General features: G+C 38.5%; 1 protein-coding gene across 1 annotated transcript; it reads right to left on the reverse strand.

Annotated features, from left to right (window-relative positions):
- Window positions 1-7,851: 7,851 nt before the first annotated feature.
- Window positions 7,852-13,276, reverse strand: LOC104434486 (pto-interacting protein 1). The gene is made up of 8 exons (XM_010047399.3): window positions 13,091-13,276; window positions 11,381-11,495; window positions 10,820-11,070; window positions 10,617-10,743; window positions 9,196-9,469; window positions 8,637-8,769; window positions 8,436-8,522; window positions 7,852-8,149 (listed from the first exon to the last, which is right to left on the reverse strand). The coding sequence occupies exons 2-8, from the start codon at window positions 11,463-11,465 to the stop codon at window positions 8,018-8,020; spliced, it is 1,089 nt and encodes a 362-aa protein (XP_010045701.1). The 5' UTR covers window positions 11,466-11,495; window positions 13,091-13,276; the 3' UTR covers window positions 7,852-8,017.
- Window positions 13,277-14,261: the final 985 nt, after the last annotated feature.

Here is a 14,261-nt window from a genome sequence, read left to right on the forward strand (position 1 = left end):
AAAAAGCTGATATTGAATCTGCACTATGGTTTTCTAGTGCCACAATCGATGATTATACAAGTGTAGTAGAGTCCTCGTAAAAGACTCTGCAAGGAATTGTGTTGACTCTGCAGAAGTGCAGAAAGAACGCCAAAGGGGAAAAGATATTGACTCGCATTTAAATTTTTCTGCAAGTAATGTCAAAAGGAAGAAAAATGATATGGCTCAGCAGAATTTGCATTGTCCTTCACCCACGATCGCAATTTATGTTGCTAAATCAGCAAGTGTCAGCAACGAAGCTAATTTGAGATTGAAGCATTGCAGAATTAGTGATGAAAAGGTAAACCGCCACGACCAGCATGGTTCCTCCTGTTGACGCGTGCATGAGCCTTTGTCCAGTGATACATGACGAAACCACATGATGCTGCATCAGAGAAGAATAAAGATTCGTTAGAAATGAACTCGAACGCCTTTCCAACTTCAAGATGAAGGGACGCGTACCTATCAAGTAACCCCAGAGAATGGTTGACTGAGGATGATCTTTTGAGGCTATGACCATAATCCCGTGCATCACATCATCCACAAATAGGAGAGTAATTACCCCAAAACTCCTAATTATGGTCAATGTGGAGTAAATCGCGGTCAAGGTGATAACCAAATTCAAGAGACATATCGAGAACATAGAGGGAGACACTGGGAATGGTGTGCAACTTTCTGACAGATAGCCCAAAGCACACATAAGAGCGAAACTGCCAAAAAAAAAAAAATATGGACAAGTTCAACTACTGACCAGAAAACTTGCGATCATACTTTTTTGTCCTGCAAGTAGAACAGAACAAATGCATGTCTATATTTCCAGTTCGAAAAAACAATAAGACCGACCGAACCAGTAAGATTAATTGGCTACTACCAGATTGGTGCAACAGAGGACCACGAGTCAGCCAAACTCTGTAAGCCAAAGCGCTCCCCCTGAAACAAACGTGGGATCACAGCCAAACCCAGAGCATCGGCAGCCATTCCTACAATGAAGAGCTGATACGATGTACCCTGCACCTTGGGACTGTTTGTCCCGTACATCGAAAGATGAAGTCCAAAGCTATACAATACCATGCTCATCAACCCAAAACCTCTAATATTTTCAGTGTGCAAAATACTAAGCGCAATATATGTCATCACTGGACCTGTAAAATAAATAGAAATTGCCTCATTATGCTGCAGCGAGCTCTAGGAAGCGAAATATATTGATATATTACTTACGTAGACATTTGGCCGCATGGAATTGCTTATTTGTCCTGCTTCCCGACCTGCATCAGTAAAACATTGCATTAAGATAATCACATCATGGAGAACTCAGGCAGTGATTGAATAAATGGCTTTTTGCATAAGTAGATCTTCAAATGCCGACTTCAGTTCATTTTGCTATATTGTCAGTAGAAGATTTATGATGCCAACATCACAGAAAGCAATTGCTGAAAAGAGTATAACTCACCATCCTAATAATACGCTTAAGAGACAAAAAAGGCCAATGCATCTGTAAATGCAATCGATGGACTTGTCAATGCAATATCAGTCAAAGTTCAGTTTGTTAAAATTCAGTGAAAAATACTTACAAGTTGGCAGTCAGTTGCTCAGCAGGAGTCACGCGCTGCATCAGTCAAACAAGCCTTCTCAGTTCAAACTAATCAACTTGATTAACTTGATCATTTAACATTTTGGCCTGCTGATTCTAAATTATTGAGTAACACCTGATATGCGCACCCCTATAGTACGCTATTGATAAGGTTGTCTCTTCTATGTCTTCCAAAAGAGAAAAAGATGCTTGAAAAATTCGAAACTTCTCTGCAATCAGATTCATATGGTGCTCGATTGTACCTTTAGAATATGTGCTAGAAGAAGCTCCAATGACAAAGCCGGAAGGAGAATACAAAGAATCATTGTTCCGGTGGGTTGTGAGAGCGCCTCAGGTAGGATCCACTGCAAATAATCGAAAAGCGTGAACTATGCTTCAACCAACCAAGGGAGTTAAAATCATGGATTATACGAAGGAAACAACTTAAAAAGAATGCGCAACATTGCAAACACTTCTCACATTGTAGTACAGCCCGTGTGCTAGTGAGAGCAACCCATGAAAAATGAGGTGCAATGAAGTGAACAGATGCTCGCTGATACCAACCATGGCAGCGATCTTATCAGAACACAGCCTAAATTTAGTTGTACCCCCTGTTCCAAGTAAACAAGCTATTAAGAGAATTCCTGACGAGATAACAGCAAGAAAGATTCATACGCACAAAGACTACCAAGAAAACCTCTGGAAAAGCGCAGAGAGAGAGAGAGGGAGAGTGAGTTGAGAGCAGAATTGCAGAAGAACGCAAACTCGAGAGAGCTTGGGGCGAAGTTGCAGAAGAGCACTCAGACTCGAGAGCGTTTCTTGGATCGATGAACTTCGTTGGCCTTTCTTGGAGTTCTGTTGTTGGTTTTGCATCAGAAAGACTTCTCATTATACCCAACTGTTTCGGCGGGTAATACCGTTAATGGTGGTGCGCTCACTTTTAAAGTACGGAACCGCGAAGACCTTCCTTGGTCACGACCTCCCGCTACAATCCCACGATGCAAATTGTAGCCCAGAAAAATTAGATAGGTTCATAGGCCTTCCGCCTCGCCGATATTCAGATGATTCGATCGCCGCCGCACGATTCCCAGAATCAATGATGTCGCACATCACACACCATCATTATCAGTAGTCGCAGTAGCCTTCGTGTCTCGTGAAAGTTCTCTTTGTATGACTTTCCATGACCGAGACAAGGTCTCAGAAGGATGTGACACAGGAAAATGGAGTAAAAATTACTAAAAAACTCTAGAATTTTTTAAATTTCATCCATTTAATCCCAAACATTTTGAGAATTTATCATATAATATTTCCAATCAATTATAATCGGAAATTACTAATGTGAACGTCAACCATTTTATGTGACACAATGAACATTAATGTAAACAATTTTTGTAATTTTTTTATTTTTATTCCTTTTTTCCCTTTTTTTTTTACTCCTTTTCTTTTTCTCTTATTTTTATTTGTTGGTCTGCAGCTTCCATAGTGCACAAGGAGGTCGCCAACCATAAGTAAGGGCTGGGGCACGCTCACTTGGCGTAGATTTGGTGAGGGCTTGCAACTAGGAAAATTACACAAAATTTTTTAAATATATTACACTCATACTAATTCAGTCATAAACATTTCAATTTGACCAATTTAGTCTACAATCTACTAACAATTTGCCAATATAGTCCATCGGCTAGTTTTGACCAAAAAATGATTATGTGGACACCAAGTGTCCTACATGGCACGCTTGATGCTGATGCGAAATTTTTTTTGAAAAATTCTAATTATTTTTATTTTCTTTCATTTATTGTTAAAGGCCGGCAGAGAGCCACCGACTACTAGCCGAGCTCATGACCCTCGCCCAAAGTTGGGGGAGGGCTTCATAGCCTTGGCCTACTGCCAGCAAGGCTTATAGGCCCTCATCCAATGGCCAATAGGAGTTGCTGACCATTAACAATAGACAAAAAATTTAAAGAATATATATTTTTAAAAAATTCATGTCGACATTAGCTATACCACATATGATGGCCAACAACCATGTCATCAATTTCAGTTCAAAATTGGCATGATGGACTATATTGATAAATTGTTAAAAGGTCAACGACTAAATTGACCAAAGTAAAAGACTTAAGAATGAATTGGCATAGACGAATAGGTTTAGATGTTTTTTGGTAATTTTCCTACTCGCAACCCCTTACCTAGTGGCCAGCAAGGGCAATGCAACCCTCACCAAGAGCCACCGAGGCTCATTGGCCTCATTTAAAAAGAAAAAAAAAAAAAAAGAAAAAAAGAGATTATCAACAAATAATATTAAAAATTTGCAAAAAAATTGTCCCCATAAAGTCGGCCATGCCACGCGAGAGGCATCCATGTGAGCAATTTCCAACTAAAATTGAAAGGATGAACTATGTTTGCAAGGTTTAGGACAAAAAGATTTGAACAAAAAAAAAGGTCAAATTAAAAGGTCTAAAATCGAATTAATACAAGTGTCACTACTCAAAAAAATGACACAACTTAGAGGATTTCTAAACAACGGAACGTGATAGATCCATGAATGGGCAAACTTTGAAGCTCTAAAGTTTCGGATTTTCTTGTGCATTCTAGAATACTCTTGGGGCTAGCAATATTATATATATATTATTGTAATAAATGCGGGTAGTTGGGTGAATGAATCTCCATCGTCAGATTGAGAAGACATTGACGGCTACAGTTGAACTTATACTTGTATATATAGGGATCCCTTGCTCTCATTTGAATCATGAATACAATTTTAGAGCTTGTGGGGGCTTCTATAACCCACCACAATTAGGGCTAGAGTTGTCACCTCCAGGCAAGAATAGGAGGTCCTACGCTCGCTTACGACCGCTTATTTAGTTGATATTATTGGTTACGGCCTGTGGACCTCGATCAAAAGAGAAACAATGCCTGATTTATTTTTAAAATATTCTAACACTCATTAACCTGAAACTGCTAAGATTCTCATAGTGCGAAATATGAAGCACAACATATATCATCAGTAGACCTATAACATAAATGCAAGTTGCCTCATTATGCTGCAGTAAGTTTTCAGAAGCGAAATATGTTGAGCTATTATTTATGTAGACCTTGGAAGACATGAAACTGATTGGAGATGACCATCTTGTTCCTATAATCCAGCCTGCATCCAATAAAAGCTTATAACAATGACATTATAGAAAAAACTTGGCTTTTGTTAGGTTTCTTCAATCCATGTTCATAAAGTACCGTCGCGACAGAAAGATAGTAATACATCTGCAACTGCAATCCATGGAGTTGTCAAAGCAATGTCCATCAAAGTTCAATTTAGAGGAATTCCAAGAAATGTACTTACGCAATGTCTATCATTTTGTTTGGCAGCAGGCACATGCTACATCAATCAAGCAAGCCATGTCTAACATTTTGGTCAGACGATGCTAAATTTTCAAGTAATGCCTAATATGTAGCCTCTAGTATACTATCAATAAGATTGTGGCTTCTATGCCTTCCAAAAGAAAAGAGATGCTTGAAATTAGAAAAAAAAATTCAAAAAATAAAAGGTGGAACCCGTGGACCGGCCTAGGCAAGGACCTTGCCTGTGCACCTCTCCCATCTAGCCTAACTTAACCGTCAATTTTGATTAAAAAATTACTAATGTGGACCTCAACTGTCTTATGTGACACGATGGGCATTGGCATTAACAATTTTTGCAATTTTTTAATAATTTTTTGATTTTTGATTTTTATTCCTTTTTTCCCCTTTTCTTTTTTACATTTTTTTTCTTTTTCTCTTATTTCTGTTCATTGGTTTGCGGCCTCAACAATGCAAGCGAAGGTCATTGACCATAGGCAAGGGCCAGGACACCCTCGCCTAGCCAAATTTGGCAAGGGTTTGCAACCGAGAAAATTACAAAAAAAATTATAAATCTATTACACTTATATCAATTAAATCATAAATATTTTAATTTGGTCAATTTAGTCCTCAATCTATTAGCAATTTACCAGTGCAATACATCTAGTCAATTTTGATTAGAAATTGATTGTGTGTCGTGGCCACGCTAATATGGAAAAAATTTAAAATTCTAATGATTTTTAATTTTAATTTTTTTTTTTTCTTTTTTCATTTTCTTTTGTTTATCATTAAGGACCGGCAAGGAGCCGCCAACCACCAATCTCAAGAGTATTTTAGAATGCTCAAGAAAACCAAACCAACCAAACCAAACCAACCAAATTGAAAGGCTTAAGAATGATTGGCACAAGCAAATGAATAGGTTTAGAATTTTTTGGTAATTTTCTTGCTCACCGGCCCTCATCCATAAATAATATAAAAAAATTACAAAAAATTGTCCACATTAATGTTGATCGTGCCATGTAGGAGGCATCCGTGTGAGCGATTTCTGACTCAAATTGACAGGATGAACTATATTTGCAAGGTTTAGGATGAAAAGATTTTCACAAAAAAAAAATTCAAATTAAAATATTTATGATCGAATTAATATAAGTTTTACTACTGAGAGAAATGAGTTAGAGGAATTCTGAACAAAGGAATGTAACTAATTTATGAATGGGTGAACCTTGAAGCTCTAAAGTCCTAGAATTTTCTTGAGCATTCTAAAATACTCTTGAGGTTAGCGATATATAAATATATATCATTGTAATAAATGTAGATAGTTGGGCAAACTGAGAAATTTCAATCTCAATAGTCTTAAGGAGAGATTGACAGCTACATCTAAGTTTGTACTTATATATATAGAGATCTCAAACTCTCATTTGAATCATGTCACAAGTGAATAATTTCACAGATACTTCACTTTGGAACATAATTTCTTTGTGAACATAATTAGATTTTCATCTAATTTGGAAGCTACATTTTGCTTCTATCCATGACACAAGGAATGCACTCCATTGTACTATATCGGTCGATATAAATTTATATATGTAAGGTGTAATTCAAGTAAAGGACGAACAAAATATAACTCATCTAAACCTAGGGTGGATGTATTTTTCGTCCTCACTGTTGAATTCCAAATAAACACGAACAGAAAATCTCAGGATTTTTAAACCGGGAGGGTGGTAAGAGGAATTTCGATATCCCTAGCGTCCTCAAGGGTTCTGAATAAGATGGGTATCAAATGCAGGGCATAATTGTCGTACATTTTCAAGTAGCAAAAAAGTATTTTCTATTTTCTCAGTTGAATTGTAGAAAAATAATTTATATTTCAAAAGATGCAAATGAAATCATACGTAGATTTGCGTGCTAGCGTTCGTATTTTGTGAAATTTTCAAATATTTCCCATTTTAAAAAAAAAAAGTCAAAAATGTGCGATTCATGAGATTTTATTAAACAAAAAATTAAAAGGAAATCCACATAAAATTTAGTACTTGGAACTTCAAATGTTGAAACCAATCATAGTTGTGATTTACACTCCGTTCTTGACAAGAGCACAACAAATAATCAAAGCAATTTAGAGAGAGAAAAAGGAGCAAATAAAAGAAGGAGACGGTCCCGGGAGGCAGAGAAAGTTCTCTCTGTCTTTCCATGGCCAAGACAAGGTCTCCAAAGGATCTTGCGACATTGGCAGGTAAAATGGAGGGATATTACCAAAAAAAAATTCCAGACTTATTACACATGTCGATTCAATTTTAAACTTTTTAATTTAACTAATTTAATATTTTAAACATTTTTACGATTTATTAATATAATCATTTGGTCAATTTTGAAAAATCACTAATATAAACATAGATTGCCCTTTCATCTTGTTGTCCTTTTTCCCTTCCTCCCATTTTCCTCCATTAGTCCATAGCCTCAATCGTGCAAGCGGAAGTCACCAATCAGAAGCAAAGGCCGAACCCCCACACCGGGCTAAATCTAGTGAGGGCCTGTGGCCCCTCGAATGGTCACCAAGGGCGTTGTAACCTTCACCCACAGCCGACAAGGGCCACAATGCCCTTGCCAACCTTATTTAAAATATAAATAGAATGAAAAGGAAGAAAGTAGAAAAAAAAAATATTTAAAAATTGCAAAAAAAAAGAAAAACAATGTCAACATCGACCATGAAGGAGGCGTTCACGTAAGTAATTTCTGACTAAAATTGACTGAATGACTACATTAATAATTGTCAAAAGTTTCAGACTAGAAAATTTCAAAAAAAAAAAATCAAATTAAAAAGTTTCAAACAGAATTAGTGCAAATGAAGTAAATTTAAGTCTTTTTTTTTTTTTTTTTTTTTGTAATTATCCCATAAAAACGGAGGAAATAGGATCCGCCAACAAGAGAAAGGCAGATTATTACGAAGAGAACATTTGTCATATCCTCACACTATTAATAAATAGAATGTTCCCAATGAGGGATCCATACACAAATTCACAAAAAACCCATATAGGAACACCATCTACAAATCCGTTCGTTACATTTTTCCATGCACGCTCACACAGAGAGACGGAGAGAAAATTACAAGGTTCGTGCCTCCCCCGCTGGTCCTGGCCGTGCATTCAAAAGAGGCTGTAATGCCTTCACAACAATGCTCATGTTTGGCCTAAAATCAGCCTCATACTGCACACATAAGGCGGCGACAGCAGCCAGCTGCAAATGCAGATTGATAATATAAGAGGTGGCTCTCTACAATTAAGATCTTATGAAAACAAAGAGTCAAACTGTAGATCACATTAGAATCTCTAAGCCTAAAATGCATTAAGTCTGCCACTGGTCCATTAATTCAATAAATATGTCAATGTGGAAATCACAGAATGCTTACCGATGATAAGAAAGTTAGGATCAGAGATTGTGTGCTCATGAGTTGTGTATTCCAGTCACCATACGAACATGCTATAAAGTAAAAGCATATAATCATGGTAAGTTGAAGCATTACCTTTGCGACTGCCTTCGCAGGGTATTCTCCTCCAAGTCTTGCATCTACACACTGCCTAACTTTGTCTTCACTCAGCTTAGGTGTAGCCTATCATAAACACACACAAAAGGGATTCAGTTAAAACCGACAAAAGGACCAAAAGAAAGTCCAGTGTCATAGAAAACTAAAACAGTAGAACATGATAATGGGTGAGATTAGTACCCATGTAACAAGACTCTGCTGCCCCCGTGGTAATGTATGATCCACAGGTTTCCGCCCAGTCAGAAGCTCCAGCAGAACAACACCAAAACTATATACGTCACTCTTGGCATTTAGCTGTCCAGTCATTGCATATCTGCCCCAAAAGAAAGAAATTGGGTTATCGAAAGTTGCTCATGGCAAGGATGACCAGGCAGAACTCCACCTAAAAAAAAAAGGCTCCATGTGATTTAGATCGTATGAGCTGGCACAAACAGAAGTTCCCACAAAATACTACCTACCGCAACGAAATTCTCATTTCCTCCCACAAACATTCATTAAAGTCCATGTTTTTGCTTCTCTGTTGTCAAGCTCAAACGTAATAATATAGATAAAAGATATTTGAAAAGAAATTATCCACTATACACTCAGCTTGAGTCACTAGAGTAGAAGGACAACTGATAATATGCTTTCCAGAAAATACTAATCTAAGAACGTGATAACCTGAGTTATAATGATGGGAGTGCAAGCAAGCATGTGTTGTGTTGGATATGATAAATTGTGAGAACTAAAAGTAGCTTACTCAGGAGCATGATAACCGAAGGTGCCAAGAACACGAGTTGAATGGAGACGGGCTGCCATATCAGGAGCTTGGTTGGACAAATCAAAATCAGCTATCTTTGCAACATCATCATCAAATATTAAGACGTTGCTGGACTTAATATCACGATGAATTACTCTAGGTTCTGCTTTTTCATGCAGATACTCAAGTCCTTTAGCAGCCCCTACTGCAATCTTTACCCGCTGTGCCCAAGAAAGAACAGGACCAGGCTGTGCCCCTTTAACTCCTTTTCTACCTGTGCATTGAAAGGAAATGGTGATGATTTATTTATGTTACTTTCTGCACATCATTACCAGGAGTTCAAATCAAACCACTTTGATCCAGCAAAACTTAAAGCCCTAAGTTAAGGATATTGCATAAGAGCATCCACATAACCACAATAATATGAAAAATCATATATCACAGATGGTGTATTTATGGGGATTGAATAATCAATAGAAGCAAGGGAGTTTTGCCAGATGCTCCCTGTGAAAATGGTCCATAGAATTGCATATACAATGTCTCTTTCAATGAAGAATATAAGGATGCCAGCTCTCCAACAGGTATACCCATTGTGAACTTTCTTGAAGTCATCTTCTGTTGCCTTTGATAAATGGAAGGTGGTAGTGCAGGGATTATTAAGAAATTGGATGACTACAAGGCAAGCAAAACTTCTTGGTGAGTCTGGATAATTTTTCAGTCTAGAAACAAAGGAAAAGTTTCACTCTTAACCCTTAGCTGGCGCGCATGCACCAGATCAAACTAGCAAACAATAGCTACCTGACCACAGTAGCCAATTATGCAAAGTATCCATAGCAAATGATAACATGACATAGATCATTGCAATAAAGTAGATGACATTGCAAAAATAAAGTTTTAAGCAGTACTGAATGACACAACAATGGAAAAGGCATTATAAGCCGAATAAGTCAATAATTTTGCTTGTAACATATACTAACATAGAGAAAGCAACACTAGCTCTTAACTTTACTCTTCACCCCTGCCCAAAATGAAAAGAGCAAAGGAGAAGTTGAAGCCATTGCTAAAGCAGATCAAACTAGCAAACCAAAGGTAGCCCGCCACAGTAATCGAGAAGGCGAGGTATCTATGATAAATGATTCATGACATAGATTGATGCTGCTAAGTAGAAGACATTGCAATTGAATGACATCATGATAGAAAAGGCAGTTGTAAGACGTAAGTCAAAAATTATGCTTGTACATATGCTTTATTGAGAAAGCATAAAGTTTAACTAGCTGTGATATACATCCATAGGTACAAAAATCACTAAGTCAACTCCTTAAAGTGGCGTCATTTCGCAACTATAATAGCTAGAATTAGTTGTAAAATCCAAAAAGTGCAACAGTCAAATAGGATCACAATGAGACATGCCTCTTGCTTACCATGGAGAATATCATGGAGCGAACCATTAGATGCAAACTCGTAAGCGAGAACTCGGGAACTTCCATCAACACAATAACCAAGCAATTCAACAAAATTTTCATCTTTCAATCTCGACACCATGGAAACCTGCGAAGCTTTACATCAGTTGAAAATATTAAAATAAAGATTGAGGCAAAAATTGATACCAACTAGCATCCCAAACCTGGGCTAAAAATTCATCATCAGGTTGCTTGCTTGCATCCAACTTCTTAATAGCTGCAGCCTGCCCACTCTTTAGAACCCCATAGTACACTCTGCCATATGATCCCTCCCCAATCAAAGCAGTTGTCCCAAAGTTATCAGTGATTTCCTTAAGTTCATCCACTGGAATAGCAGGGACTTCAATGGGCTGAACTTTTACCGCTTGTGCACCTTTTGGTGCAGATTCAGAGGCATGATATGCCCCATCATTTCCTATATGATTAAGTTCAACTTAGTTTACACTGATAAAAATCAGGAAATAGACAAGAAGAAGAATGAAATAAAGGACAAAAGTAAAGGCTAACTTCATTGGAAGAGCATAATATGAAAGGATAAAAGTAGAAAAATAAGTACTTACTATATGAATATGAATGTCGAGCGAAATGCATCTAGACGAACAAAACCAGAAACTTGATACAGATTTAGCAGCAAACATGACAAACAGCATACCAATTTTCTCTAGCTGGTATGAGTAGGACTAAATTATGCATCTAAACAAACATAATTTTGATTGCAGAATTACCTGTTGAGCTCTTCATCGGGTACATGCCTCCACTATCTGGAGCTTTATGAATATCATCATCTTCACAACAGCTAAAGCAGCTCATGGTTTTCTTCACTCACCAAATGGACCTCCCCTGTCGAAGGAAGTTAGTTCTCAATAACGCAGGAAAGAGTTGGCTTAAAATAAGTCAAATAGGTTAAGAAAATAATTTTCATAAACATAGATGAAAAGCAGAGGAAAGTCTCAATTGACTTGAACTCTTCCCAATCTGATGTCCAAGGCTAGCCTTGCTAAGAACTATCTACACTGCAGGATAGTACTTCTGAACTATGAGGACCAACCGTTAACATGTTGCAGGGTCAGTTGTATGATAATAGGATTTGCTAAAAGTGTCTTCACTTGGAAACCTTAGTCTTTTGAGTCTCAATCAAGCAGCACGTTAATTTAGTCACAGAAGTCAAAGATACCTTGTATGATGTAATTGACGATTCTAAAAGATAGAAGATATAAGCTTTAATCTCTTTTGCAGTTTACTACACAGTTTTCAAGTATGCTGTCCATTTCCCTTTTGATTTCCATGATATTGGACAAGGGTGTGTATAAATGCCTAGTCAAGGTTGCTTCGTGTGACTCAAAAGTCACAAATTCAAGCCGTAAATGCATCTGCTGAGGAGGGCAAGGTTGAGGCTCCACATACTTAACGTCCCTCCCTACCTCCCTCCCTCCCTCCTTAAGTGAGATAAAAACAAAGGCATTTACAAGTAAACTCATTTTTGTACACCCATTTCCTGTCCATGTTTTATTCCTCACTCACAAAACAAGAGTCAGATAAAGCTCGCAGTGGGAGATGTGAAGAGACATTGAATTATGAGCTACAACTATCGCCCATTCAATCATGATACTCTGCATCACATCATAATTGGCACAAGGATACCAGAACAATCTCCACAATTTTAACACGAATATCTCAGCTTCTGACACTCTTATCATTCTCAATGTTCCAATAGAGAAGGAATCATACTACTACGATTTCACAAATCATTTCATAAATACGTTTTACACCCAGAAAACTATTGATGAAGTCCCTAAATCCACTATCTAACAAGTCCGACAAATCCTCCAGACATGTCGCCACGTGATGCCATTTAATCTCGGATCGAAATAAAGAATTCCATCTCGGCCCGACCATGCAACCTCGAGAAGCCTAGCCCCACGGCCACATTTGAAATCGACTCGGACAGCATTCCGTCCCAATCGGGCACGTAAAGGAGCGATCTGCATCCGGGACAACCCGCCGCGCTCCGTGGAGCGTCGCCTAGCGAATCAGCTACATGCACGCACACAAACGCACGGCTATCCTAGAAATCCTCGACCGGCACAGCGAATCGAACCGCACAAGCGGCGAGCCGGCACGGCCGACGGTGGCCTTCCGAACCGCGCCGCCGATCAAGAACAGCTCGGCAAGCAAACGACAATCGGATCAGCACAGCAACCGCGCACATGCACCAAAAAAAAAAAAAAAAAAAAAAAAGGAGCACGCGAAATTCACATCGCCGAAACGCACTCCGACCAATCCAGCAACGATAAATGAATTCGCCCCGGAAAACCTCGATCGCGCCGCGCCGCGCTAGAAGCCGATCGGCGCGCGCGCAAGGGGACGGCGATCGAGAGGCGAACCGGGGAGCCGAAACGGCGCCGAGAGGAGGCGGGGGAGGGGGGAAGCGGTACCTGGAATTCGACCCCGGAAATCGCAAGCGCAAGAGAAACGAAGGAGGCCGCTCGGGAGACCACTGGAGTAGAGAGGGGAGATCTGAAGAAGTGAAGTCGGAAGCCGGCGAAGGGTGCGCAAAAAAAAGCGGGGGCGTGCGCAGGATAGCGCGTATTGGCCCTATTGGGAGCGAAAGTGGTGTTGACTTGTCCCACACACCTCTCGGGTGGAATTATTACAAGCTTTGGACGGTTTCGTCGTTGGTCGATTTTTTTTCCGTTTCTCCTCTTTTTTTCCTTATTTTATAGAGGGGAAAAAATTAGGGTTGGTGCGACGTTTTATTCGGCGTGAGATTTTTCTTCTTCTTTTTTTTTATTTATTCTTTTCTTTTTCCTTTGATTGACAAAATTCGGCTGAGAAAGCCAGACTTGACTTGACTGTCAGCAAAAACTTTCAAAGCGGAGAGAGAGAGAATTGGTCGGGGAAGGGGAAGGTATCACCTGTGCTAGGGTGTGTATTTAGCGAGTTACGTGTTTAGCTGTGATTCTATGCGCTAAAAAGTCAAAGGAATGAGGTGGCTCGGAATTTCAGTTTCAATTCGTACAATATAATCCCAAAATTCGGTTTAATGTTTCATTTTTAATTTATTCAATATGATTATTAAATTATTAGTAAATATCCGACGTTGTTGCAAGATTACATGAAGATATTTGAAAGTTTGTCATATGTTTAATCAAAATTCGGAAATCACATTAAATTAATAAATAAAAATTCAAAAATAACATTACATGTTTGACCAAATTTAATAACTGTTTATGTGATTTTTCCAAAATCAAAAACTAACGAAATAGAGTTTGAGCTTGAAGCAAGTGAGGTGGATTTTTGGTTTGGGCCAGTTTTGGTTGTCCAATTGGCACTTTTGACTCCTATTACTGTGAGCTTTGCTAATTTATTTTGTAAACAAACTCAACACCATGTATACGCGGTTTACCATGTTCCTTGAGAGCTGTGGAGCAAATTAAGACTCTAAAATTGAATTAGAAACTGTCATTGTCTATTCGGTCGTAGTCTAAACTAATCATCAACTCATTTCGAGGGTTGGTCACAATAATTGTCTTATCACAATAGAAAGAATAGCCATTATGATCCGATGAGATTAGTCGCAGCACGGAGACCCGAACCTCATTGCTA

The sequence above is a fragment of the Eucalyptus grandis genome, chromosome 1, assembly GCF_016545825.1.
Source record: "Eucalyptus grandis isolate ANBG69807.140 chromosome 1, ASM1654582v1, whole genome shotgun sequence".
NCBI classification, from domain to species: domain Eukaryota; kingdom Viridiplantae; phylum Streptophyta; class Magnoliopsida; order Myrtales; family Myrtaceae; genus Eucalyptus; species Eucalyptus grandis.

Excerpts from the sequence above, each read along its gene's own strand:
- LOC104434486 (XM_010047399.3), bottom strand. The coding sequence starts at position 11,465 with ATGAGCTGCTTTAGCTGTTGTGAAGATGATGATATTCATAAAGCTCCA. Across the intron at positions 11,071-11,380 it reads CCCGATGAAGAGCTCAACAG|GAAATGATGGGGCATATCAT; the intron begins GTAATTCTGCAA and ends TTAATCATATAG. Across the intron at positions 8,150-8,435 it reads CTGCGAAGGCAGTCGCAAAG|CTGGCTGCTGTCGCCGCCTT; the intron begins GTAATGCTTCAA and ends CTGCATTTGCAG.